The following is a 25,769-nucleotide window of genomic DNA, read 5'->3' on the forward strand; positions in this document are numbered from 1 at the left end:
CCACTATGTTGTCAGTAAGTACACTGATCAATGCTCCACGGAACAGATAATCCGAAGCCTCGAACTTAGCCTCTTCCTCAGGAGAAAGAGGTGGTTCACTTCGTTTGCCCCGTGAAACATAGAAGCATTGCATCGCTGTCAACCACAATAGTGCACGTGCTTTCCATCTCTTATAATTAGAACCATCAAAAGCATGTGGTTTCAGTGCAGCAGCAAAGCCAACTACCGAAAATGACCTATCAGGTTTTTGGATTGTTGGAAATATGGTCATAAATCGGCATATTTTAATCCAAAATGTTAAGACAATAATCATGGCATAAACAGTGTAGGGTGATCTAGTGACAGCATGTAACATTACCAGTAGCATACTAAAGGCATCATGAACAACATTATGAATATCAGGAAGAAGAACATAGCAGTAACGCGGTAGCATGCTAGAGGCATCATGAATATCAGGAACAGGAACATAGCAATAAAGCGCTAACAACAAGAACAGGAATAGGAGAAGGATATACCCTGAGAATGGCCCTCCGCTGGATTGTGAGGCAGAACTGCCTCCGTTGGTGTTGTTGTTCGCGGCACCGGCTCCAGCTCCTGGTGCACCACCTCCAGCAGCAGCTCCAGGTGGCGCACCATCTCCGCCATCTCCTCCAGCAGCAGCAGCGGCACCGGCTCCAGGCGCAGACATGGTGGGCGAGGACGAGGACGAGCAGTCGTGCGGGAAGCACTCCCCAAAAACCTGATCACCCGCCTACCCGGTGCGCAGATCTCAGGAGAAGGTGTGGTTCCGGAGGCCCTGCTCCTTCCGATCTCTCGTACGCACAAGCGATCAGAAGCGAAGAGGCGAGAGCAGCACAAGCGCGGAGGAGGAGGAACTAACACCCGGGAAAGAAGCAAGCGGATCGTTCTGATCGGACTCACGGCCTCCTTATCTATCGGATCGTTTTGATCGGACTCACGGCCTCCTTATCTATTAGGAGAGAGGCAGTCATGGGAACGTGGGATCGTGGACGCGTCCTTATGAAGCAAGCGGATCGTTCTGATCGGACTCACGGCCTCCTTATCTATCGGATCGTTCTGATCGGACTCACGGCCTCCTTATCTATTAGGAGAGAGGCAGTCGTGGGAACGTGGGAGGCAGTCGTGGGAACGTGAGATCGTGGGCGGTGCGCAGATCTCAGGAGAAGGTGTGGTTCCGGAGGCCCTGCTCCTTCCGATCTCTCGTGCGCGCAAGCGATCAGAAGCGAAGAGGCGAGAGCAGCACAAGCGCGGAGGAGGAGGAACTAACACCCGGGAAAGAAGCAAGCGGATCGTTCTGATCGGACTCACGGCCTCCTTATCTATTAGGAGAGAGGCAGTCGTGGGAACGTGGGATCGTGGACGCGTCCTTATCTATCAGTCGTAGGAACGTTCTGATCGGACTCACGGCCTCCTTATCTATCGGATCGTTCTGATCGGACTCACGGCGCGTCCTTATCTATCGGCCTCCTTATCTATTAGGAGAGAGGCAGTCGTGGAAACGTGGGATCGTGGACGCGTCCTTATCTATCAGTCGTAGGAACGTGGGATCGTGGACGCGCTGTTGCGGAGGAACGTGGGTTAGTGGTTGCAAAAGAGTAGCGACGTGATGTGACGCACGCCACGCCTCTCCCTCGGCCCGGCGCGCGCGCGTGTGGCTTTCCAACCCCCACCTCAACCAGTCAACAGGGAGCCTCCAATAACTCCCTATTTAGGTTGAGATATTCCTCGCTTAAATCCTGAGGTGGTATTATTATTCTTAACACTTATTATGGGCATCTGAGATTCAATAGGATAAATTGGGCATAGCCCATTTATTCTAACAACATATAGGAGAGAGTTTGGTGAACAGCAATCACCAACTGCATCCGGTGACTCACACATGACTTCCCTTTGATTACTTGGCTACGAGAACGTCCTTTGGTTAAACTAAAAGTCTGGTAAAGCTGGTCAAGTAGCGTTGTTCGTCCAGCTTGCCGACATTACCACGTAACCGAAAGGTAACACGAATCGGACCTCGTGCTAACACTGCAATTAAGCTTTCTCTAAAACAAAGCATCCAAGGAAGGTGGTACCTTCCCTTCACTAATCTATTTGGCAGGCTGATGACTCGGAGAACTGAAGCAAAAGTAGCCCGTCCGTGTCGCTGTCCTCCTAGATTGTGGAGGTTCCAGCGGCCTGCTTATCCCCAGAATCATTCGTAACCTGGGCTCGTATCTGATTCCTTGATAGAGATCCTGAGTGTCGCGGACTCGCGGTGTGCAGTACTGGATTACTGGTAGTGATGCAGTGAGGAGTCTCCCCGCCGTCCCCGGAATCATTGGTAAACCTGGCACGTATCTGATTCCTTAATCAGAATGGAGTTTTGCTTGAGTGCTGGACTAGTGGTACTGTGTCGTGGGCTAGTATACCGTGTATAAGTTAAACAATTTCAACTTTAACTATTAATAGTGAAAAATAAAAAATAATAATCACGTAAAATTGATGTTACTAGATTTGTCATTAAAAAAAACTATCGTAATATGTAACTCTTTTTCTTAAAACATCTTACTTCTATATAGATATTGTTAGTCAAAGTAGCATATTAGAGATCGTGTTGAGTCTATATTTTAAGACGGAGGAAGTAGTAGTTTTGTTTGAGTGCTGGAGTAGTGGTACTGTGTCGTGGGCTAGTGTACCGTGTAAACCGGCAAAACGCCGCACCGTAAAACAAGCGCACATGGGTACCGGCCACGGGCTCTGGGGCTCGTGGCAGTCGTGGGTGGGTTGGGGGGACACGGCGCGCGACGGCGCCACATGCGCGGCAGCGCGGCCACCCGCCGAACCGCGCGCGGGGCGGAGAGGGATCGAGAGGGTGAGGGTGAGAACCGCGCGCGGCGCCCCACCGTGCGGGGCGTTGTTGTCCCGTGCGCCGTCTCCCACCTCGGTTTCACCGCGGGATCTCGCGGGCGCACCGGTGTTTGCGCGACCGTACCCCCACCCACATGGCGCGGCTGCTGTGCTGGTGCCGCTGCGCGCGCGGCACATGTGCCACCGCTCCATGCCCGCGCGTTCTCGTCGGCTCACGTGGCCGCGTCGGGTTGGACACGCGTAGGCTGCCGTCTCTCTCAGAGCAACCCGGGCACATGCGGACGCGGGGGGACGCACTTCTCCATGTGTCCGCCGGCCGTACGCGAGGCCCAAGGGCCAACGCCACTCCTCCCGCGGTCCCGCGACGCCACCAATCGTGCCGCGTCGCCGTCGCCGCTGCAATTTCGTTTCGGGAATTCTTGGAGATTGGCACCGACCCGGATCAGGGGCGGCGACGCGATCGCGCGGTGCCATTATGCCCGTTTTATTGGCTTGTTTCGATATACTACTCCGTATTAAAAAGAAAAAGAAAACCCTGGTCTCACCGAGATCTATATGCATGTTTCTCTGAAAGTCTGAAGTTAATCACGCGCCCAAAATCTCGGAGTTACTATTGGCCAAGAGAGGGCTCGTCCAATCGTCCTTGCTGCAGGCACGTGCTTTTCGTACATCAGTTACAAGGAACACAGCAATTCCAATCCTTTCACATGCATCTATGCAAGCGTACCACACAGATGGCCGCCGAAGCATGGAAAATGGACGCCTCTAACTCCGGAAGAAATGTCACATTGATACGAACTGGGCTAGCCTGAAAGATTCACAACCTGGTACAGCTAACTTAATAACAAGCTGCAGGACGATCGAAGAAAACTTGGGGGAAAAAGGCATGTGCTGAAAGGACAACATCATTTCCATAGATCCACTGTTGGATACTTAAACGGCTTTAATTATGAGATTTAGATTCTAGATCTCTCCTATCAGCTGCTCCATGGCCTCCCTTCACAGCTAAGAAAGCCGTGAATTTTTAGGATCTATACTAGCTACTATACCACTTCCAATTTCACATGACTAGCTCCTGTATTTTCAGTTGAGTCTTACTGGTATTTCTTTTCCGTCCATCCTATCTACTCTCTCTGTTTCTAGTTTTACGATATTGTTTAGTTCATTTTAAACTAATCAACATCAAAGAGAATAAATAGAGAGTATATTCTGTACTCAGGATTCGTTTCATCAGCTCGTAACAATCTTACCCCTTTTGTCTTCCGTCACTCACGTTTCAGCTAATTTTTCGTAGTAACAGTGTCCATAGAACCTCCGCATATCTACTGCTCCTAGTCTCCTACTACAGTGAACGTACCCCAATTCCCAGATGATGGAGTTTCCACTTTCCAAAGAGAGTGAACTAGCTTAACCTTGTTTTTGCCTTGACAGCTTAGGCCCTGTTTACTTCACTTCACAAACAATCTATGTCACATCGAATGTTTCGACACATACATAAAGTATTAAATATAGATTAAAAAAATTAATTACACAAATTACGTGTAATTTGCGAGATAAATCTTTTAAACCTAATTGCTACATGATTTGACAATGTAGTGCTACAATAAACATTTACTAATGATAGATTAATTAGACTTAATAAATTCATCTCGCAGTTTTCAGACAGAATCTGTAATTTGTTTTGTTATTAGGATGTATTTAGTTCACGCTAAAATTGGAAGTTTGATTGAAATTGGAACGATGTGATGGAAAAGTTAAGTTTGTGTGTGTAGGAAAGTTTTAATGTGATGGAAAAGTTAGAAGTTTAAAGAAAAAGTTGGGAATTAAACCATACATTAGCCTACGTTTAATACTTTAAATATATATCCGTATATGTAATGTGGCATGAAAAAAAAAATTGTTCCCGAACTAAACAGGCTCTCATTTACGGCTAATTATTCTTTCAGTGGTAGGCGACGTACCCGTCGACAGCGAGGCGTCTGTGGTGACTTCATCAATTTCAAGATATGCCAGCCCAGTCTTCCGGAGGTGCTTATAGGGATAGGGTATACATGTGTGAGTTCATAGGGGTGAGTGTGCGCACGTTATGAGCATAAGTCGGTGATTCACCATCCAGGCAGTGGCTTGGATGGCAAGCAAGAAGGCAAGCGGTGGAACTGGGCCATCACTGACACAGTGACGCGCCTTAACCGGTAACGCGGCCCCCACGGTTCGGTGGGAGCGGACCAGTCGCGTGGATCGGCCATCATCATCCTGATATCGCTCGCGTGCGTGCAAGCTGTGCGTGGCAGGTGTGAATCAGATCCCCGCGTGTTGTATTCCGTCTCCACCTAGAAGCGTACGTACGCGGTGTGTGTATAACGCGAGCGGCCAGTCGGTGGTGCTGCCTTTGCCTGCGTATTTTGCGATCGTTTCGTGAAGGCCGCGGCTTTTCTCTTTAATCGGTTACTGCCGAGTTGGGGTTGCAGCCACAAGAAGTAGAAACGAACGTGTACCTGTTCAGCTATACAAAGTAAACGATAACAAAATTCTAATTTGCTACTTACAAGGATGTGCTATTTAGGGTTTGTATTTATGGTCATGTTAGCTTAAGGTAATAAACAAGAGGAAGAGAGCATAATAGCAGAACCTCTATTTTCCCTACTTATATCTATAAATTACATGTAAACACTCCACTGGTTTGGCAAACAAGGTAGCAGCTGAACACAAGAAAGAACAATCTGAAAAGGGAAAAGTGGGTGACAGGTGGCCACCAGGGATGGGCCAGTGAAGCTGTCTCTCTTCCCCAATCGAGCCGCTTTCCCCTGTCCGAACGCTACAAAAACTTTCCACACGCCACCCTCTCCCATACCACCACATCTCCCAAAGAATTCCCCGTTCCAGGCAGCCGAGTTCGGTCCAAAGTCCAACCCCGCGACTGCATACAATTCCACTCGCCCAGTCCTCTCCCGCGACCGCCATTTGACTCGCAGGGAGCCAACGCCGAAACCGCGCCAATCTTTTGCCCCCATTTTAGACGGGCGCTGACTGAGCCAAACCCAACCCAACCCAACCCCCCCGCCCGGCGCGGCCACCTCACAAGGGAGCATCGGCACAGCCAACCGCAGCGCAGCGGCAGCCAAAAACCCACCGTTTCCAATTCCTCGCCCGATTTTGAACCGCTCTCCGCCCGACCGAACCTGTTCCACTCCGCCGAGCGGAAAAAAAAAACTTCTTCGCCGTCTCGAAGGAAATTTATTGGGAAGAAACCGTTGCGGGAGGCGGGCAAACTGAAGCGGCAGCGGCAGCGGCAGAGGCGATGGAGCGGTACCATCCCTCCGAGGTGTATGAGCTCTTCGTGCGGCACATGAACACCCCGAGGTAAGGGTTCTCGTTGCTGTTGCTGTTGTGGTGTGTTCCGGTTTGGGATCATCGATCGAACGGGTGGTGAGGGTGCTGTTGTTGTTGCGCGCGGGCGCGGTGTGGTACAGGGTGGTGGTGGACAGCGGGGTGTGCGCGACGGCGACGCTGGTGCAGGTGCACAGCGCGCGGAAGCACGGGATGCTGCTGGAGGCGGTGGCGGCGCTGTCGGAGCACGGGGTGTGCGTCCGCAAGGGGTACATCTCGTCCGACGACGGGCGGTGGTTCATGGACGTGTTCCACGTCACGGACGCCGCGGGGAGGAAGGTGGCCGACGCGGACGCGCTACTGGCGCGCCTCGAGTCGTCGCTGTCCGCGGAAGCATTGCCGCGGGCGGCGGCGGGCGGCCCCGCCGCGGAGGGGCTCACCCTGCTCGAGCTCGTCGGCGCCGACCGCCCGGGCCTCCTTTCGGAGGTGTTCGCCGTGCTGCACGACCTCCGGTGTAACACCGTCGAGGCCAGGGCGTGGACGCACGGCGGCCGCGTCGCAGCGCTGGTGTTCGTCCGCGACGAGGAGACGGGCGCGCCGATCGACGACGCGGCCCGGGTCAGGCGCATCGAGTCCCGCCTCAGGCACGTCCTCCGCGGCGGCGCGCGCTGCGCGAGGACGGTCCTGGCTGATCCGTCGGCGGCCGGAAACCTGGACCGGAGGCTCCACCAGCTGCTGAAAGAGGACGGGGAGGCCGACAGCCGCGGCGCCGCGCCGATGACGGCGGTGGCGGTGCAGGATTGGGGGGAGAGAGGGTACTCGGTGGTGACCGTGAGCTGCCGCGACAGGCCGAAGCTGCTCTTCGACGTGGTCTGCACCTTGACGGACTTGGATTACGTGGTGTACCACGGCACGTTCGACACCGACGGCGATCACGCGCAGCAGGTGAGCCTTCCAGCTGTTTCTCCCCATCATCCAGCTTTCAAGATTTGTTTTGGTTGGTCCAATTTCCCCAAGTCTCATTGTTAATTTTGGGTTCGGTGTTACCAATTCCCCTCTACTCTGTTCTTCTCTTTGGTTGAGCTGGCTTCCTCTCACGAATCTAGATGTTTCTTTGGGTGGTTGTGTTAGGCGAATCGTCTTCTGTCATTTTTTTCCCAAATTCTTTTACCTCGCTTTTGCTTTCTAATGACGTTTACCGTTTCCCTTCTTTTTTTGTTTGATTTCACTGCTATTCCTATGTCGGCCCCATCGTCGATGGAAATTATGATTTCGAATTTGGTGAGGCTGATGGAATAGTTGCTATTTGCCTCGTGTGTTCTGCTTCGCGATGTTGGATTAAAAGTTGCATTTTTTTTGGGTATACATGTGTACTAGCTTAACCTGAGCTATGTTTGCTTGGCTTCACCGCTTGCAGGAGTTCTACATACGGCGTTCGGACGGGCGGCCAATCAGCTCGGAGGCCGAGAGGCAGCATGTGATCCGATGCTTGCAAGCGGCAATCGAGAGGCGCGCATCCGAGGTACGTGATGGAGTAGCAGTAGTATCTCCTTTGCTTTCCCTCCATGCCACGCCACCGATCGCGGCCGTGCTGTGCTGTGCCCACTTCGCAGCACCAAGCCGCGAAGTCACTTTCGTTCTTGCCCGACTTTCCACTACACCCCCCATGTGTTCGGCCGAAATCCCAGCCAGCGCGCGCGGTGCCCGTCCGTCTGACGCGATCTTTTTTCTGTGTGCAGGGCGTGCGGCTCGAGCTCCGCATCTCCGACCGCCGCGGGCTGCTCGCCTACGTGACGCGCGTGTTCCGGGAGAACGGCCTCTCGGTGACGCACGCCGAGATCACGACAAGGGACGACATGGCCATGAACGTCTTCCACGTCACCGACGTGGCCGGCCGCCCCGCCGATCCCAAGACGATCGACGAGGTGATACAGAGGATCGGCACGGAGAGCCTCCGGGTGGACGAGGAGCGGTGGCCGCGCCTTTGCTCGGCGGAAGGCGACGCCGCCGGCCGCGGCGGCGGCGGCGGGCTGTTCTCGCTGGGGAGCCTCGTCAAGAAGAACCTCTTCAGCCTTGGCCTCATAAGATCCTGCTCGTGAGTACAGATGACGTGTCCGATCCGATGGCATGCTTGTGTAAATATGGGGGCGGTCCATGGGTTAGTTTGTAAATTGAGTAGATTTTTTTATGCTCTTTTTTTAGGATTTATTAGTTGTCACGTGTATATAGTAGAAATGAAAAAGGCTGCTTGTCGGTAATTAACAGCTTGGAGGTTTAAAGGGACGCGTTGGTGGGTCATGCATCTTTTACATGGAAATAGACAGATAGAAGATGAATGTAAATAGGGTTTGTACATAAGTGCTACTTAATGATGTTTAACTAAAAGGAACTATCATGTTTGACCTGCAAATGCAACTAGTGTCAATTCTCATTTGATCCCTTCAGGCACCTGTTGTATGCAATGCAAATGGGGGCATGTTTTCTGTGAACTGTTTTTGCCTGATTGTTATAGGAGCCTAGTAACTGGTGTATTAGCGGCCCATAAATATTAACGTAACTCATTCCACACACGCAATCTTTACATATCCTGTGGCAACTGAATAATTTACTTTTATCACTGCTGATTGTAATTGTAACCACTTGTTTACAAGTTGTCCAAAAGCGCTGCCATGTGGCCAGACAAGAGAAATCCGAGAACACTAAAAATATTACCAACTAGAATCATCTAAAGTCTAAATTAAACGAAGTGAGGCAACAAGAACGATTAATCAACGGAATATGACAGCCGATTCAACATGCTTAGGTTGAACTAAAGAACTGTGCTCCAATCCTCATCCATGTCAAAAACCCTTTGTACGAACGTCGCTTTACCACGAAGAAGTAACCGTTTTCAATGTATTTGCCGACAAAGCTTCACTGTCCATGCGTATAAAACCATTTGACATTGCTACAGCCTCATTAAAAAGTCGTTTTGAGAGAGTCCAATGGCCACTTAGGTGTCCATGCGTGACATATGTGCTCACGGCTTTTGTCCCCGTGAAAAGAAACAACAATTAAAGAGGGGGAAAATATCACAATTGCTCACACCTCGCATCACCGCGCGCGGCTTAAGTATTTAACCACGTACTCGCACGGACCGGGCGGTGCCTTGCTATCATCGTTGGAATTATGGCCGTTTCTCCTCTTATCAACGCACCAGGATGCACACGAAGTCCGTGGGTTTAATTCCTTGCGCGACGAGGACGACGCTGACGCTCGCTTAGAATTTTTAACCGGACCATGTCACGCCGTGCGGAACGAACCGGCTTACCGGTTTCTGAACGTTCTTTGCCTGCAGGTTTTATTACGAAGCGATCGAGGAGAAACCCAACAACTGCCGACCTACCGCCAACTGCCACCGATCGAATCGAGCTGAACCAAACCGAGGCGTGTGCATGCCTTGGTGCCAACGAAACGTCGAGACGATACGATCTCGGTTTTGCTTTCGGGGCAGCTGTGCGTGGTAGTAGCTCAACGGAAGAAAACGACCTGTAACCTTTTTAGTTTCCGTTTCCCTCTTTTCCGTCGGAGATGGGCATGATGTAGGTAGCTCAAGTTCGTACCAAAACTTAATTGGGGATTGATTTTTGGGGGTGAGCCGTAGGGTTCCTTGTCACGTGAATCCTCCAAGGACGACGGGTGGATGTAGCGTCCATAGGGAGCAAAACGTGCGGGAAACCGCCACGGATTAGCCGATTTATGATCGAAGCTAGCCAAGTTGGCAATTTGGTGAAATGACGATTTGCGAGCTCGATCAGAATCAGCCGGTAAGAAGACTGAAAAAATGAAAAGAAAAATCATGACCGGACTCGAAGCTCGAATTCATTGCAAGTTTATCCGGACGTGAAGCATTGGGCGAAGAACAATGAATAGCAGTAGATGGCAATGCTGCTCATCAGGGTCCCCTTTCCTTCTGCTTGTGTTTTCTGGGCCCGGATCTCAGCTGGTCCAACCAGCCTTTCTGCTACTCCAATTGCTGCAGGGGTTTGGTCTGGACTATGTCGGTATTGTTGCGTGCCGCGTGCTAGACCTACTCCTACCAATCTGCATATCGAAACGGCATCGTTTTCAGAGGACGACCCTTTTCCTGGCTTCGATCTCGACAATGAAACTAGAGCTGCTGGCGTCCTGTCTGGCCCCAAGAGTGTACATACTCACAAATACTTTTTTTTCTTTCTGTTAGTGCCTTAAAAATGACAGCTCCAGTTGGCAAGAACTGTCAAGTGCCTGGCAAGCAAGGTAGACGGCTAGACGCTTCCCTCTGCCTCGACCCTTGCCCGTCTGGACGACCAAGGTAATGGCCCCCAGCATCGGATTCCTTCATACAGCTTGGGTTGCTGATCAATCACTGGATCAACTGCATGTCCTGATTGCTTTATGCTGTACTCCTGTAGAGCCATCAGGTAGAACTGTACAAGTTACTACAGGAACAGCGATAGTACTTGAAGTTGACAGTACTTTCATGGTTGCAAGGTCTGTAATGCGGCAATGGCTAATCACTGCATAAATTGATTAACATAGTGCAGGAAAAAAAATGAAACGAGGCAACAACTGGATCCATGCATTTCGTGCTGCAAAAGAATGGTTCTTCCCCTGCTCCACAATCCCTAGGAGGGCAGGGAGAAGACTATACAGTGAGGTAATATGTGGTTCTGTACAAATGAATTTGCGGCGTTTGCCAGTTTTGGTGAAGTTTGTGACGTGGTTCACACAGATATTTACAACCATGCACAAACATACGTATCTGAGAGCTTTTCAGTCTAAACAGGGTCACTGCTTCTAGGAATTATTCTTACAGGAAGGCCGACTGGCGTGGGGTCATTAGTATCAGATGTGCCATGTCGAGCATCTTCATCCTTCTGCGGGAGATCAGCAAAAGGAAGATTCAACCCTTCCTCAATGTCAGAGTCGTCCATATACCTTGTAGTGGACAAATCTTGAGGTCTTCTCCAGCTGCTGCTACTTCTGTTATAGCTTCGCTCAAGCTCTTCCACACTTCCATCAGACACATCACCAGAGTGATAACTGGAACGGTTACCAGCAACATATCGATTTCCAAATTCCGGAGGCTCCAGAAAACTTCCTTGTTGACCAGTAGAATGTTCAGGTGCTTGATCCCACCAATCGATAATATTTCCTTTGGTATCATGGTGTTCTACTGGAGCATGATGAAACAAATTGCTTGATGTCGATGCATCCATATGGCTTCGAACCCTTTCATGGTTAAAGTTCCACTCATCGCGATCTGCTCGAGGCGGGGGAACCATATCAGAGTCCCAGCCCCTTGCTTCTTCAATTTCAGATGCTTTAAATGCTGCTGAACCTGTGTTCTCACTGGTCTCAGGGAACACTTCGTTGAAATAAGGAGCCTCGGTTCTATCCAAGTGAGGTGGATGGCAGACGTAGTACCAATCCAGAATATATGGATGACTTCTTTGATCTGTGTCAAGCAATCCTAACGGGCCCAAATTGTAAACAGCAGGTGAGATGGCCTCAGCACGGTTATGGATATCACTAGGGAGTAGTTGGTGGAAGATATCATCCCTGTGACCTCTGGTGCTTGCCACAAAGCCTGATGCTTCCATTGCTTGATATTGTGCAAGAGCCTGCTGCCGTATTTGCTTTTCCTTGAACTTTTGGAGGTTAGTTAAGAATTGTTTGCCTTCTGCATTTGGTTCCCATGATGGATACACACTTTGAAAACTGTAAACAATCATATAATAGAATTAGACCTATTTTTAGCATTAAACCTTGGGCTGAGCTAGCTTGTATTAAGCTAGGCCATTTGTATCTTCGAATTTTGCAATTGGTAACAACCAATTACAAGGGCGTTGTGTCCTACGCCTGGATCTACCCTTGGCTGCAACACTTGTGACTAACTAAAACCTCCTAACTATACATAGTACAAAGTGGCCAGTATCCATTAGGCCTGTAGGACAACAGCAGGGCACATTGCATACAGTTGGAAGTTGGGTGGATAGCTAATCTAGTCCCTAAAGTTCCACCAGAGGCTCAATTTGGTCCTTTAAGTTCTATTTTGTCCACACAGGTCCTCTAAGTATTCGTTTTGGTTCGAAATCATACTTGCACCCACTTGATTAGCCAATAATAAGTCAACATTTCTATTACAAAATATCCCTTATCTAAGAGAACTCATTGTACACAAATTTCAACAGAAAAAAAAAAACAGCACACAACCATTGGGTATTGGAGGGGTCTTGAGAAACAGGTTCACTGGCCAAATAGTACATATTTGTCTTTTTCTTTTCCTTTTTCTTATACATGTGAAATTAGGGAATAATAGTCATTTATCAAGAGAGATGCTAATTAGATTTAGCTATATGTCTTCACAAGTGGGTCCAACGATGAGTTTGAACTAAAATGAAAACATGAAGGACTAATGGTCTAATATGGACGGACTGAAACGTCAAGGACCAAATTAAGCCTCAAGTGAAACTTGGAGTACAACTTTGCTTATTCTGTTATTCACTCTTGAAAATGCAATGTACATGGTGGACTAAAGTACTAAACCAAAAATGGATGTCGCTTTCTTGGAATATGATGTGACGAGGGCAGCACCGTAGTGCCTATATTCTACAGAGTCTATAGTGCTGACAAGAAGACACCCAAAAAAGTATCATGGTCAAGTGTTCAGCTTTGGCCATATTTATGGACAAAACAGTATACTCAAATAATACTCTGGTAAATTCAATTAAATGCTGGAAACACATTTGTTGTGATTTTCTGAGAAATATTTTCATCATATATCCATAGTTAATGTTGACTTGTACAGTCTAGACCATATGCACTATGCTGTTGACATGGGCAAACTACATAGACAAACTAACACATTTCCTCGTAAAATGTTCATAGAACTAAAATACCCCCCTAGTTTGAACAAGAGTATGAAATAACAATAGCGTGCAAATCATACCACAGTACAACCTCAGAGCCAAGAACTACTAAAGTACACCAAAGCCATTTCAATAAACAAATGATGGCCCTTAAGATATCTTTTTAATAACAATATGAGTACAATATAATAGCTAGTAAGAAACACATGAAGTAATTCAAACTTGAAATTAAATGTACCTTAAAAATGATTTCTCCATTTTCCCTTGGGAGCTCCTAAGCGTTTTAAGTGCATCAAATGGTGAAGCATAGTTTCTATTTCCATGTCTTCTGAAGTCAAACAAGCTTAGGCTATTGAAACACAGAGAATAAATGATGTTAAATGTTTTAAAAACCCAGTGGCAATATATGATAACAAAATTCATTTCTTAAGAAACATCAAGAGAGAACCTGCACACATCTCCCACCCCATCTACATAAATCGTGAAGTCTGAGATGAATCGCAGAATATCATCAACACGCTGTATAATAAAAGGAGTTCACTGTCAAAGAACTTTAGAAAAAACACTGTTGTTGAGCAAGTTCAGAACATTACCTTTGGTACCTCAAAGATGAGCAAGTAAGGAGAGATGAAAATGGAGGCCATCTCTTCAAGCAGCATTACTATGGTAAACTGCATTTGTAAAATTACTTAGTTAAAATTCAGAGCAATATGATATGGACAATAGAGTATTAAACGTAAATCAACCAAGATACAAATGTAAGGTACTGATATCTAGACTGCAAAGCACTTAAACAAAGAGAAACTCATTTTCTTTTCATCTTCAGATATAGCGCTTTAACTGAAAGCAATATAAAACAACTAGAAAATGCCAAGCTTTGTCATTAGTTCTATCAGAGAATTTGAACACTATTATTTCCAGATTCACCTAGCAAAATAAGCAAGTGAGACTCATTTAAAAATGCAACTGCTGAATCACCCAGTGGCCACGAACAACTTTAATATCAAATGAGTTTACGATTGTCAGCGTTACTGCGATGTAACTTAGTTGGGCCGTCACTTTTTCATGTACTTCTCTAAGGTGGGCATTGCACTTGTACAATTTTGTTGAATAACATTCTGTTGAGATCAACATACAACCTTTCATAGTTCTCTCAATAAAGAAAGACGATGAGTGCTGACAAAATGAATGATAGTGATTGGTGACATTCCAAAGCCAAATTGTACAGCACATAGGACAAGTAAGTATGTTGATTAGTTGATTCAGTACGGTATATGCACATTGCACAATTCTCTCAGTCAACTCTTTGCCAAACCACCTTTTTTTCGTGTACTTTTGTGTGCGCACCTTGCATTTGTACAATTTTGTTCAAATAAGATTATGTGGACATCAGCCCAGAGCATTTGCGCAGTTCTTTCAATGACAAAAAAATAAAGAGCAGAATCACAAATAACTAGAAAATTTGATGATGGTGATGGTTGAAGTTCCAAAGCCAAGTAGTACAGTATACAGAACACTAAATATCTAATTGATTATATATGGTATATGCAAAATTCTCTCGAACTGATAAAATACCTGAAATAGTGTTTCGAATTCTCTTCGCACCACTTCACTGTCCTCTTTACCACGCCACCTCTTAGGCATATAATGCGTTTGTTGGACAACATTGCACATAGCGCCTTCTGGGTCAATTACTTGAAGTTCATCAGCCACTACTTTTCGACTTATGGCAGCTATTGTTCCAAAAACAATAGTATACCAGAATAGATTTCTTCCAAAGATCTTCAGAAGATATGAATGTATGTGAGATTTAGTAGGTCAATAAGACATGTGTAAATGTGTAATAGCAAATGAGAAAAAGTGGAAGAAATAACTTACATGGCCCTCAAGAACAGATTCACCCAGAAATCCAATGATTATAAGAGCACCAGCCAAACCACCAGAAACAAAAGATATGAATTTTGCCATTATAGAAATCAGTGGAGTTGGAAATTGCTTCAGGTAATTTAAAGAGTGCACAGCGCTGTTGTTCATCCTATGTCTGAAGAAATGATCTACCTGAAATTATTGTAAGCAACTGAGCTTTAGACGAAGAAAAACAAGGCTGATTGCATAGCATGATAGTATCTATAGGCCTCAACAAATGGCAGAGCTTGCAGTTAATATAATACAGTAAGCACATGGCAGGCATTTAGAAGAAATACTGGACAGGACAATGACTGCATCATAATAGTAATAATATCTCTGCAAAAGAAGGTACCTCATTATACTCTCTAAAAATCCACCTTGATAAGTTTGACCATCTTCTAGATGAAGCTGTACTGGGGTGATTATAAATTTCTTCAGCATGTCTCAGAATGAGGTACACTAATGGGAATATTACAAGGCAGGGTGAAAGGATAAGCATTGAAATGCCCACAAATACAAGTCGCTTCTTTAACACAGCTGGGCTTGTTAGAAAATCTTTCCGAACACAGAATTTACTGCAGAAGAAAATGATATTGGCTTTCAGTATAGTTTTAGAGGTTAAAACTACACACACAAAAAAATCGTGGAACATCCCAATGCGATGTGCGAGCTCTTGCTAGAAGGTTTCAGCGGATGTTGTACAAACTGGAAGCTGGGAGGGTATCTTAGCACAAATACGTCTTTAGGTGCTATTGTGCAAAATCCACATAAGAGCTGTTTGATGGGAATAGATGGGGGTGAAGAAAAGCATCCAGCTTTTACACAGATTGAATATCTAAATTACTCGATATCTCTATGAAGTCATCAGAAAATCAGTAAAGCAGTAAAGCTTGAGTTAAGATGTTTAGAATTTAGTAACCAGCTAGCTAGAGACAATTATGCATAACATCAACAATTCTGTATTCCACACAGATTGAACATAATGTATAACAAAAGAGAATGATAAAGATTGGTAGGGACATTTGCACTCTCTTGTGCAATTAAGTGTTATTACATGACAACTTAAGGGTGTCTTCACCCGCTTTCTCCCAAACGCAGGATTAATGTGGAAGAAAAAGATACCTAGATTCATTATGTTGACAGCAGAGTATTTGCCAAACAAATGTTATCAAAATACTTTGGCCGAATAATCCAATGTTAGCTAGTTAAAAGTAACAGAGCTACAGACTTCCTTACCTATCAAACATACTTTGGAAGATGCACCAATTTAATGTCCATTCTAGGGCTTTCGGGAGTATCAGATGGTTTCTCCTGTTTTGCAAATGGGATTTGACAGTTGGTCCAGCTCCAGGTACCCAAGGACGAATTGGAAATGAGATAATGCCTTTATTGACCATCCCAATCAAGTAATTTTCTTTCCTCATTATTCTCATGATAATATCATGCTCCGAGAGGTCCCTTACAACACAAAGTTTCTGAGATTTCTGTAGCAGGACAACCTTCTCAATTATTTTGGGCCATGAGATGGTTTGGATCTCAAGATCTGTAATTTTCAGACTACACAAAAAGAAAAGAGAAGGTGGATTCAGTCATTGATGATTGCACTGAGCTATAAACACACATATTAATCAGAAATGTTACCTGTTACAGTAGAAGTCACGAATATTCAATGTACTTCTGAGTTGCACGAAAAACTTGAGGAAGTTGATAAGACCGTAAGTTGTCAATATAACCATTGATCCAATAGTGATCATTTTAGGAAATGTGAATGGAACTAATGGATTATGCTTAACGACTTGCATTAGATCACATGGTTTTTCCCCGGATTCGAGTGCCTCTACACCACATTTCAAATGGCCGAGGGCATTCCAATCAACAATTAAGAAAAAGAACCCAATACAGCATACCATAAAAAGTACGTTAAGCATCTCAATTATCCATTTGGTAACAATGCATCGTAGCCCTTTTGCACAGAAATATTCATAAAGCCTTTCAAAGAAAATATCCAAGTCAGCAATTGGTTCGTCCTTGAAGCCTTCACCATGGAGAAGTCCAGATGGGCTCTCGCTTCCTGAACCTGGCAACCTTCTGTAGTCCGATAACTCTATTTCAGGTGGAATATCAATGAGCAGTTGTGCTGATAATGGTGATTCGCTTCTCCATGGCCAATTAAATCGTGGTTGCACATTTCTGTCCTTCGAACGGAAGGACATCATTCATGAAAGAACAAGCCAAGACCAATATGTATCCTTGCCATGCCACAAGAAATAACCTGTCACCAAAACCAAAAGGAATTCAATGAATCACACTTTGCATACCAGCAATTTCCAGCAAGTACAACAAAATGTATGTGTGTAAAAACTCACAAGTATGGGAGCTAAGAAGAAACTGAGCTAACGCTCTTACTTGTACGTCTATATACAGCTACCTTTTTCATACAATCTGAGCCTAAACAAAATTATGAACAAGCTTAACGCAGGTAAACCGAAAAGGCACCATGGATAATAAGGCTAAAAACGAACTTATCCTATACATGCACTAGATGCCAACCAGGGTAGTGCCTCCATTTCCAGAGGCAGCAGCAATGTGATGCCAAATGAATTCATTCCTAATGATGAAACGGATTTTGCTCAGAAATGTTGACGAATTGATCAATCAACTGCAGCCGAAACGTAATCGCGCAGTACATATCACCATTCACATCGTCTGTGTCGCCTCCACGGAAAGCAATTCGGTGTCCCGCACGGACCTCACGGCTATCTACTTAACAACCAGTTGAGCTAACTTCTAGCCAAACCTCTCCCCACCAACACCCAACCCACCTCCGCACACCGCCGTTCCAAACCCTAGATTTCTCATCCCAATAACGCCTAACACCAAAACGAAAACTCGTTCATCCAAAGCTAAAAAAAATCAGCACGAAAGCGGCGCGGAAGGAATGGGGGGAGAGAGAGAGAGAGAGAGAGCAATAGACTCCACCGACCTGGCGGGCACCGGCGATCGCCGGCGCACGGGGGGAGGGGGCGCGGGGCGGAGGAGGCAGGCGACTTGCGGTGGACTGCGGCTTCGGGGAGGGTTGGGGAATCGCGCGGAGGACGGGGAAGACGAGGCGAGAGACGAACGAGGAGACGAGGAGACGAGAAGCGGGTGGGGTGTTTCCAGGAGACGTGACGGGATCGGGGACAGAATGGAATCGTACTGGACGGGGGATCGTGTTTATTCGTTTCGTTTATCCATGGGTTTGGCTTTGCTTTGCTTCGCGTGGGCGGCTGCTGCTGCGCGCGCGTGGCCTCGCGTTGTGCTGGTCGCCAACGACGCCAAGTAACTGGGACCTGGGGGCCATGGGGCTTGGGCTTGCCGGCGCGGTGGATTTCCGGATGAGGCTAACTAATTAAAAATTGACTAACACTAATATTGCCATTTGGGGAACGGATTTGTTGTCTCTTCGTTTCGTCGTACTGCTATATATTTTGGTTGGGTTGGTGCAGATGGCACGTTAATTTTAATCTGTTGAAATCGAAGGCTTGAAGCCACTTCGCAGATGATTCACAATTTAGCCTCTCTCATCATTCACAGCAGATTTCGTCCTTACAAAAACAATTAGCAAATTGACTACTCCCTCGTTCGTTTCAGGTTATAAGATGTTTTGATTTTTGTTAAAGTCAAACTACTTTTTATTCATATTTAACCAAGTTTATAGAAAAAAATAAGTAATATTTTCGACTCAAGATAAATTTATTATAAAATATATTTAATTATTAATTTAATAAAACTAATTTGATAAATATAAATATTATTATATTATCTATAAACTTAGTCAAATTTGAAACAGTTTGATTTTAACCAATATCAAAACATCTTATAACCTGAAATGGAGGGAGTATGAGAATGAGACTAGCGTACTATGGTGGTATTCTCTTCTAGAGAAAAATAAGGATGAAATTAGTTAGGAAAGAAAACTATTAGCACATGATTAATTAATTTTAATTATTATAAAGTTAAAATATAAAAATTATTTGATATTTTAAGATAACTTATATATAAAAAAATTTAATACAAAACACATAATTTAACAATTTGAAGAACATACTAAAATAAACCGAGTTTAAATATATATGAAAGAAACAGCATCGTATATCTCCTCTGCGGAAATATGCCGCGCGGTGGAAAAGAGGGCAGCTAGCGCACGGGATGCCGTGCAAAACTAAAGTCATGGGATAATTAGACACTCGATAAATTAATAGATCTTTCCAACCGCGTCACCTATTGTCCACATGATTCCTCGTTGCTTTCCTCAGCCAGATCCTCCTCAGTCTCGCGCGTGATACCTCATGGGCAGAGCACTGTCGCAGCAGGCCAGAGCACCAATGCCCTCTTCCTCCAAGATCCTTGGTATCGCTCCCCCCACGTCTTGAACCATGCTTCCGATACAGAGAGTGACCTCGGTTGCGGCAATAGTAGGGAACAAGGATCGAGCCGAGTGGAAGGGAGAAGAGGAGTAGTAGGGAACAAGGATCGAGTCGAGGGGAAAGGAGAAGAGGAAAGAGGGCATGTACTTGATACCTCGTAGTTAGCCATACCTCGCAACCAACCATGATACCTAATACCTCGTAGCCAGCCATGATACCTGATGCCTCGCAGCTAGCCATGATACTTGATACCTCGCAGGTACCATGTATCAGGTTTGATACCTATGGGTATCAGTCATGGTACCACATGTACTAAGCATGGTACCTACAGGTACTAGGTCTGATACCTAGATATCAGTGATGATACCACATGTACCATACCTACGGGGTATCGGCTATGGATAATACATCATGTACCTGCACACACTCCGACAATGAGCATATGATGGCTCACCATCGCGTCGCCGCCAATGAAAGCTCTACATCTAGAAGCTTCATGGTCATGCCCCTCCATCACCATCAGCAACGCGTCTAGGAGTTCGAGAAGCCCACGTTGGTCAACATCCTTCCCGACAGCCTCCCTACTTCCTGGTTGCCCCCTTCCGCCATGGGAGCCTAGATGTAGTGGGTGTCCATGCCTCAAAAGCTTGAGACGGAGGAGGAGGCAACATGACCTTGTAACCAACGTGCACTCGGGGTAGATCCAACAGTGAGGAGGAGGGGGAGGGGATTCGTTTTCGGGGGCCTGCTTCGCCGTCGCCATGCATGCATAGAGGAGCTCTCTGCAACAGAGAGAAGGGAAAGGGAAAAAGGAGGGCGGAATAGGAGAGGCGGATGAGGAAGACGAAGACTGGGAAAGAGAAGACAAATAGATAATAACGAAGCGTTACCCACTTATTCCGTTTCCACGGGATACGGTTGGGTAGTTTTTCTGGGTGGAAAAAGCCAACGTACTAGTCCCTCCGCCGCGCGGTGGAAAAAGCCAACGTACTACTCCCTCTATCCAAGATTATAAGGGACAATGGCCCCTTGGTTTGTCTCTAACTATAGGGGATTCTATCAACTCATCTGACAAGCAGGAGTAGTGCTGTTTAATTTTGGGAGGAATGTTTAAAATTTGAGTAGATGTGGTGGAAAAATATGCTCTGACAAACTCATGTCAGATTTTTTTAAGTTCATTCTAAACCTGCCAAAACAATACTTTATTCTCTAAAGTACATTTTGTAGTTCGTTGAATGTTCCAATGTATACTCCCTCCGTCCCATTCTAGTACTGAATGTGACATATTCTATTACACTATGAATTTGGACACACATATATTTAGATTCGTAGTACTGTAATATGTTACATCCGGTTTTAGATTCGTTTTTTATGGGACGGAGAAAGTCCTTCCATATGTCCATTTATCCGCTTTTTCATCTTCCTTAATTAATACTAAATAGAAAATAATCTCTCATAATTTTGGACGGATGGACTAGTACGTTACAACGCGCGGATGCACGCGTGTCGCTGCGTACAGCCGACCGCGGCTACGCGTCACGCGTTACACGCGTCCACCCGCAAAATCCCCTTGGTTTGTTCCTAAGCCACCAGCCACCGGGCCACGCGAGGCAAGCGGTGCGCCGCCGCCGCCGCCGAGGACTCGAGGTGCAACTGTGTGCAAGTCCCGTGCAGGCCGTCTGATCTCATGGGCCAGTTGAAGATTAGGATTCAGTCCAAATAGGGGATATGTATCTGTTGGGCTGCATGACATGGCCAGGCCCAATGAAGATGGCCTCATGAAACAAGGCCTGTTCCTGGGCCAGTAGGCCAGCCTAATCGTCTGAAATGGCCCGTCGACGCGAGAATGCTACCTAGCGATCCCTGGGCGATCAGATTTTGATCCCCTCTCTCCACCTGGTTTTCTTTGTTGGCACCGTGTTACTTTTTTATTTTAGTAAATTTGTGCACCTAAAGTTTGTACACCTCAAGTTTACACATCTCCATAAATCTTTTTAAAAAACAAAAAGTTAGAAAAATTTATGTATAGAAATATATATATATATATATATATATATATATATATAAAATTTGAATTCAAATTCAAATTTGAATCGGGTATGTAAACTTTTGACTTATAAACTTTGGGTCTATAAACTTTAGGTGTATAAACTTTATATGTATAGAAATACTATATATATATAATATTTGAATTCAAATTCAAATTTGAATCAGATATAATTCAAATTCAAATTTGAATCAGGTATGTAAACTTTTGACTTATAAACTTTAGGTGTATAGAAATACTATATATAGAAAATATTTGAATTCAAATTCAAATTTGAAACGGGTGTATAAACTTTAGGTCTATAAACTTTAGATGTATAGAAATACTATATATATAAAATATTTGAATTCAAATTCAAATTTGAATCGGATATATAAACTTTTGGTCTCTAAATTTAGATGTGTAAACTTGAGGTGTATAAACTTTAGGTGCATAAATTTACTAAAATAGGAAAATAATGCGGTGCGGTGGAGGGAGGGAGAGGGGGAGGGGGATCGATCGCTACCCCCATCGCCACCCATTAGGTGTACCCTGCCCACATCTGACTGTTCGTGACACTAATATTTGGTTTGTTCATCCCTCAAAAAAAAAAAAGAGGTTTGTTCATGGCTAGAAGATTCGTTGGCAATACCACTACTACTGTTAAAGTGGAATCGTCCTCCTTTCGTTCCCTCCTGACACCACATGTAGCACCCGTACATTTCGCGTGTGCATCCATGTATCCAATATTTAGTTTTTCTTGATCGTCCTCTTTAGAGTCTTAGTCCAATAAATTGCTGTTACTATATACGGGATGTATTATCTTTTGAAAAAGAAACTCTCTCTGCTATTGGAAGCCTCCACTCAATTAATGGCATCCCAAGGAGAATCCCCCTGTTGAAACCAAATGGATATGATGCTCAAAGTCTCTGCCATGCCATGGAAGTCAGCCGCTTTCTCAGCTGTGAATCTCCGTAGCTTTCCAGAATAAAATGGTGAAGGACAATCAAGGCGTGAAGTCTGTTTCACGATACCTATAGGTACTTTGGATTGCTGATGTGCTATTCTCCAATTTCAACTTTAGCGCGCCAATGACCGTATGTCGATTTCGATGGGCCTGCAAAGGAACGGCGCCGTCCAGGTTTATTACTCCGTAAGTGGCGGAGAGAAAAAAAAGAAAGAAAAGAAAGGAGTGCAGGTACCACAACAGAAATAACAAGTTAGCACAACCAGCCACACGCCCCATATAGGGATGTTGATCTTGTGGTAACCTACGTGCAGTAAACAAAGCCACTAGAAGAACGACTACCAGAATAAAATGGTGAAGGACAATCAAGCCACTATAGAAGAACGACTAACTCAAGACTTTCTCAGTTAGATAGCTGCTGGCATTTAGTACTACCGTACAGGCACCCCTATTTGATCTCTCTTTCAGACATAAACAACAGAATTGTACTAGTATATGATTTTATTTACCAGTGAAGTGTTCCATTCCTAAAGATAACGGATTGTATGTAGCAAGGTAGCATATGGTGATGATCAGCTTATTAAACTGGTATAGCAACAGCCCGGAGTGGCGTAGCCAACTCTAGTATCATCCCGAACTTCTCCGCCATGTCCACCCCGTTCTTCTCGACCTCCGGTAGAAGCCTCCACTCAAACCGGTGCAGCAACGACGCGAGCATCAGGTACACCATGCGAACAGCCAGCGGCAACCCCGGACAGATCCTTCGACCAGAGCCAAATGGAATCAGTTCGAAGTCACGGCCACGCAGGTCCACCTCGCTCTGCAGGAACCTCTCCGGCATGAACTTGTCAGGGTCAGACCACACCTTGCTGTCCCGACCAATCGCCCAAACATTCACCAGAACACGGGTGCCCTTGGGCACCGTGTAGCCACCAACCTGTGTGGTCGTTTCGGCTTGGTGAGGAAGCAGAAATGGCGCCGGAGGATGAAGCCGTAATGTCTCCTTCACGACGGCTTCGAGGTACTTGAGCTGGCTAATGTCGGATTCCTCAATTTCTTGTTTGGAGCCAATCACTCGAGCAAGCTCCTCACGAGCTTTCGCCATTGCTGGTGGGTTCTGTAGCAGCTGAGCCATTGCCCATTCTACAGTTACTGCGCTTGTATCACTTCCCGCGCTAAACAAATCCTGCAGAAAGTAACCCGGGCAATCATGTTGTATACTTCGATAATTTAATTAGAGTTTTGGTGCAACGAGATTACTACATGGACATATCACATACTCTAAAATCCCAATGAATAATTCAGTAGCACGCACCGTAAACAGAAACTGTAGCGTTGGCCGATCAAAACCCCGGCCATCCTCCGGGCTGCGGTAGTCGAGCAAAGCGTCCAGGAAATCGTTCTTGGGCGGCTCCCCGGCAGCGCGGTCCCGCAGGCGCCGTTCGATGTGCCCGTCGAACACGGCCTGCAGCCGCTCGAACACCCTCGCCACCCGCCTCCGCAGCCGCTGCGGGTCGAGCGGCGCGACGGCCGGGAAGAAGTCCGACACGTTCGGCACCCCGACGACGATGGTGAACTCCGAGATCAAGTCCCTTAAGTCCCCCACCGACGACTCAGCTCGGGCGTCGCCGAAATCCGCGAGGTCGGCGGAGAAGATGGTGCTGGAGAGCAGGTTCAGGGAAGCCGTGAACGCGGCGCGGCCGACGTCGACGGCCGCGCCGTCGCGCGCCAGGCGCGCGACGTGGGACACGAGCTGGCGCACCTTGTCCCGGCGGAGGCGCTGGTGCGCGTCGAGGCTGCGCGGCGCGAAGAGCTCCGCGGCGCACACCCTGCGGAGCGCGCGCCACAGGGCGCTGCTGGGCGGGAGCATGCCCATGGAGAAGCCGTCGTGCCCGCACGCGCGGGCGGCGTCCGGCACGGAGCGCGCGGAGAAGGCGGCGTCGTGGCGCTGGAGGATGTCGCGGGCGGCGCCCGGGGAGGAGGCGACGACGGTGGTGACGGTGCCGAGGCGGAGCGTCATGAGCGGGCCATAGCGCCCCGCGAGGCGCGCGAGGGAGCGGTGCGGCTGGGAGCCGAGGTCGAGGATGTTGCCGATGAGCGGCTGCGGGCGGGGACCCGGCGGCAGGTTGCGGCGGGCGTCGACGAAGAGACGGAGGAGGTACAGGGAGGAGAGAAGGAGAATAACGCACGGCGTACACAAGAGGAGGAGCTCCATGATTGACCGTACAAAACGTGTGCAGGGTCGGAACGATACTCGTATGCTAGGGTGGATACTCCTGCTAATCTGCTAGTATATCTACTCCCATATAGAGTGTGTACTGGAAGAGATGGCAAGACACGCCAAAGATGTGCAACGTGTTTGATTTTGAGCCAACGAGAGAGGGTTTTCTGATATAGTCATTTAATTGGAATCGTACCATTATCATTTTACACATATAACCATTCGTCTTATTAAAAAAATTTACAATTATTATTTATTTTATTTGTGACTTACTTTATTATCCAAAGTACTTTAAGCACAACTTTTCATTTTTTATATTTGCACAAATTTTTTTAATAAGACGAGTAATCAAATAGCGCAACCAAAAAGTCAAAATCCCTTGTATTATGGGACGGAGGGAGTATGTCAGTACTTACCTCTTAGATGAATTTACAAAATGTTTGGGACCAAATTGTCATTTTCTCTTTCCTTCATCCTTCTTTCCCTTTGTCGGTACTTACCTTCAAGGCCGCCGCCTCCGTCTACTCCCGCTTCTGTAAAACTATATTGTATACCTTCGTGTGGTGTCTGTTAGGTTGGATAAGATAGAGTTTGTTAGGATGTTGTTAGTCTCATCTATCCAACTGAACAGATCACGTGTAATATGGATGTAAACCACGGTGATGGTTGTTATCACCATATATTAACAAAGGTGCGGCCTCTAACGAGGTTCAACGCTTCTGCACCTCTGATTTTCACATGGTATCAGAGCCCTTCCATCCACCAAATCGCATCTAATCCAACTCATGGTGAGTTCGTCGAAGACGGCGGCCAGGAACCCTCTCGGTGGAAACGCGATCTCGGAGAAACTCTCCAAATCAAACCATGTGCTTTGGAAAGCGCAGGTTATGGCTGTTGTGCGAAGAGCCCGCCTTGAGGGGCATCTCACCGGCACTACCAAAGTCCCCAACGCCCTGATCACGACGACAGCAGGCGACAAGGGAGAAAAAGAAGTCACGGCTCGTAATCCAGAATTTGATGATTGGATTGCAACCGATTAGCAGGTTCTAGGGTTCCTGCTCTCCACTCTAGCCAGGGACGTTCTGGCGCAAGTGGCCACCTGCAACACGGCTACAGCGGCATGGCAAATGCTGGAGGAGATGTACTCCTC

General features: G+C 46.5%; 3 protein-coding genes across 5 annotated transcripts; 1 reads left to right on the forward strand and 2 right to left on the reverse strand.

The window, feature by feature from the left end:
- Nucleotides 1–5,913: 5,913 nt before the first annotated feature.
- On the forward strand, nucleotides 5,914–8,605 carry LOC4332249 (ACT domain-containing protein ACR8). Its single transcript, XM_015772352.3, has 4 exons — nucleotides 5,914–6,228; nucleotides 6,339–7,140; nucleotides 7,613–7,717; nucleotides 7,935–8,605. Exons 1-4 carry the CDS (start codon nucleotides 6,167–6,169, stop codon nucleotides 8,292–8,294), a joined length of 1,329 nt encoding a protein of 442 aa, XP_015627838.1. The 5' UTR covers nucleotides 5,914–6,166; the 3' UTR covers nucleotides 8,295–8,605.
- A 2,164-nt stretch (nucleotides 8,606–10,769) lies between these two features.
- On the reverse strand, nucleotides 10,770–18,185 carry LOC4332250 (autophagy-related protein 9). The gene is made up of 10 exons (XM_015776310.3): nucleotides 17,980–18,185; nucleotides 16,638–17,268; nucleotides 16,233–16,553; nucleotides 15,349–15,571; nucleotides 14,967–15,146; nucleotides 14,664–14,870; nucleotides 13,682–13,759; nucleotides 13,537–13,607; nucleotides 13,327–13,437; nucleotides 10,770–11,937 (listed from the first exon to the last, which is right to left on the reverse strand). The coding sequence occupies exons 2-10, from the start codon at nucleotides 17,210–17,212 to the stop codon at nucleotides 10,995–10,997; spliced, it is 2,709 nt and encodes a 902-aa protein (XP_015631796.1). The 5' UTR covers nucleotides 17,213–17,268; nucleotides 17,980–18,185; the 3' UTR covers nucleotides 10,770–10,994.
- A 3,683-nt stretch (nucleotides 18,186–21,868) lies between these two features.
- Nucleotides 21,869–25,430, reverse strand: LOC4332251 (geraniol 8-hydroxylase). 3 transcript variants are annotated; one of them, XR_010740156.1, is made up of 3 exons: nucleotides 23,714–25,430; nucleotides 22,908–23,584; nucleotides 21,869–22,548 (listed from the first exon to the last, which is right to left on the reverse strand). XR_010740156.1 is itself a non-coding variant. In XM_026024237.2 (3 exons), exons 1-3 carry the CDS (start codon nucleotides 24,611–24,613, stop codon nucleotides 22,438–22,440), a joined length of 1,260 nt encoding a protein of 419 aa, XP_025880022.1. In that variant the 5' UTR covers nucleotides 24,614–24,698; the 3' UTR covers nucleotides 21,875–22,437. The 3 variants fall into 3 exon arrangements, 2 of the variants coding, with proteins under 2 accessions (XP_025880022.1, XP_015633339.1); XM_026024237.2 differs by having other exon boundaries at nucleotides 21,875–22,548; nucleotides 23,336–23,584; nucleotides 23,714–24,698; XM_015777853.3 differs by lacking the exon at nucleotides 21,869–22,548 and having other exon boundaries at nucleotides 22,787–23,584; nucleotides 23,714–24,696.
- Nucleotides 25,431–25,769: the final 339 nt, after the last annotated feature.

Source organism: Oryza sativa, chromosome 3, assembly GCF_034140825.1.
Source record: "Oryza sativa Japonica Group chromosome 3, ASM3414082v1".
In the NCBI taxonomy this organism is placed as follows: Eukaryota; Viridiplantae; Streptophyta; class Magnoliopsida; order Poales; family Poaceae; genus Oryza; species Oryza sativa.

Coding starts and splice junctions, on each gene's coding strand:
- LOC4332249 (XM_015772352.3), top strand. CDS start 6,167: ATGGAGCGGTACCATCCCTCCGAGGTGTATGAGCTCTTCGTGCGGCAC. Junction 7,141..7,612: donor ACGGCGATCACGCGCAGCAG/GTGAGCCTTCCA, acceptor CACCGCTTGCAG/GAGTTCTACATACGGCGTTC. Junction 7,718..7,934: donor TCGAGAGGCGCGCATCCGAG/GTACGTGATGGA, acceptor TTCTGTGTGCAG/GGCGTGCGGCTCGAGCTCCG.
- LOC4332250 (XM_015776310.3), bottom strand. CDS start 17,212: ATGATGTCCTTCCGTTCGAAGGACAGAAATGTGCAACCACGATTTAAT. Junction 13,438..13,536: donor GGGGTGGGAGATGTGTGCAG/GTTCTCTCTTGA, acceptor GTGTTTCAATAG/CCTAAGCTTGTTTGACTTCA. Junction 11,938..13,326: donor ATGGAGAAATCATTTTTAAG/GTACATTTAATT, acceptor GATTGTTTACAG/TTTTCAAAGTGTGTATCCAT.
- LOC4332251 (XM_015777853.3), bottom strand. CDS start 24,613: ATGGAGCTCCTCCTCTTGTGTACGCCGTGCGTTATTCTCCTTCTCTCC. Junction 23,585..23,713: donor CGCTACAGTTTCTGTTTACG/GTGCGTGCTACT, acceptor TACTTTCTGCAG/GATTTGTTTAGCGCGGGAAG.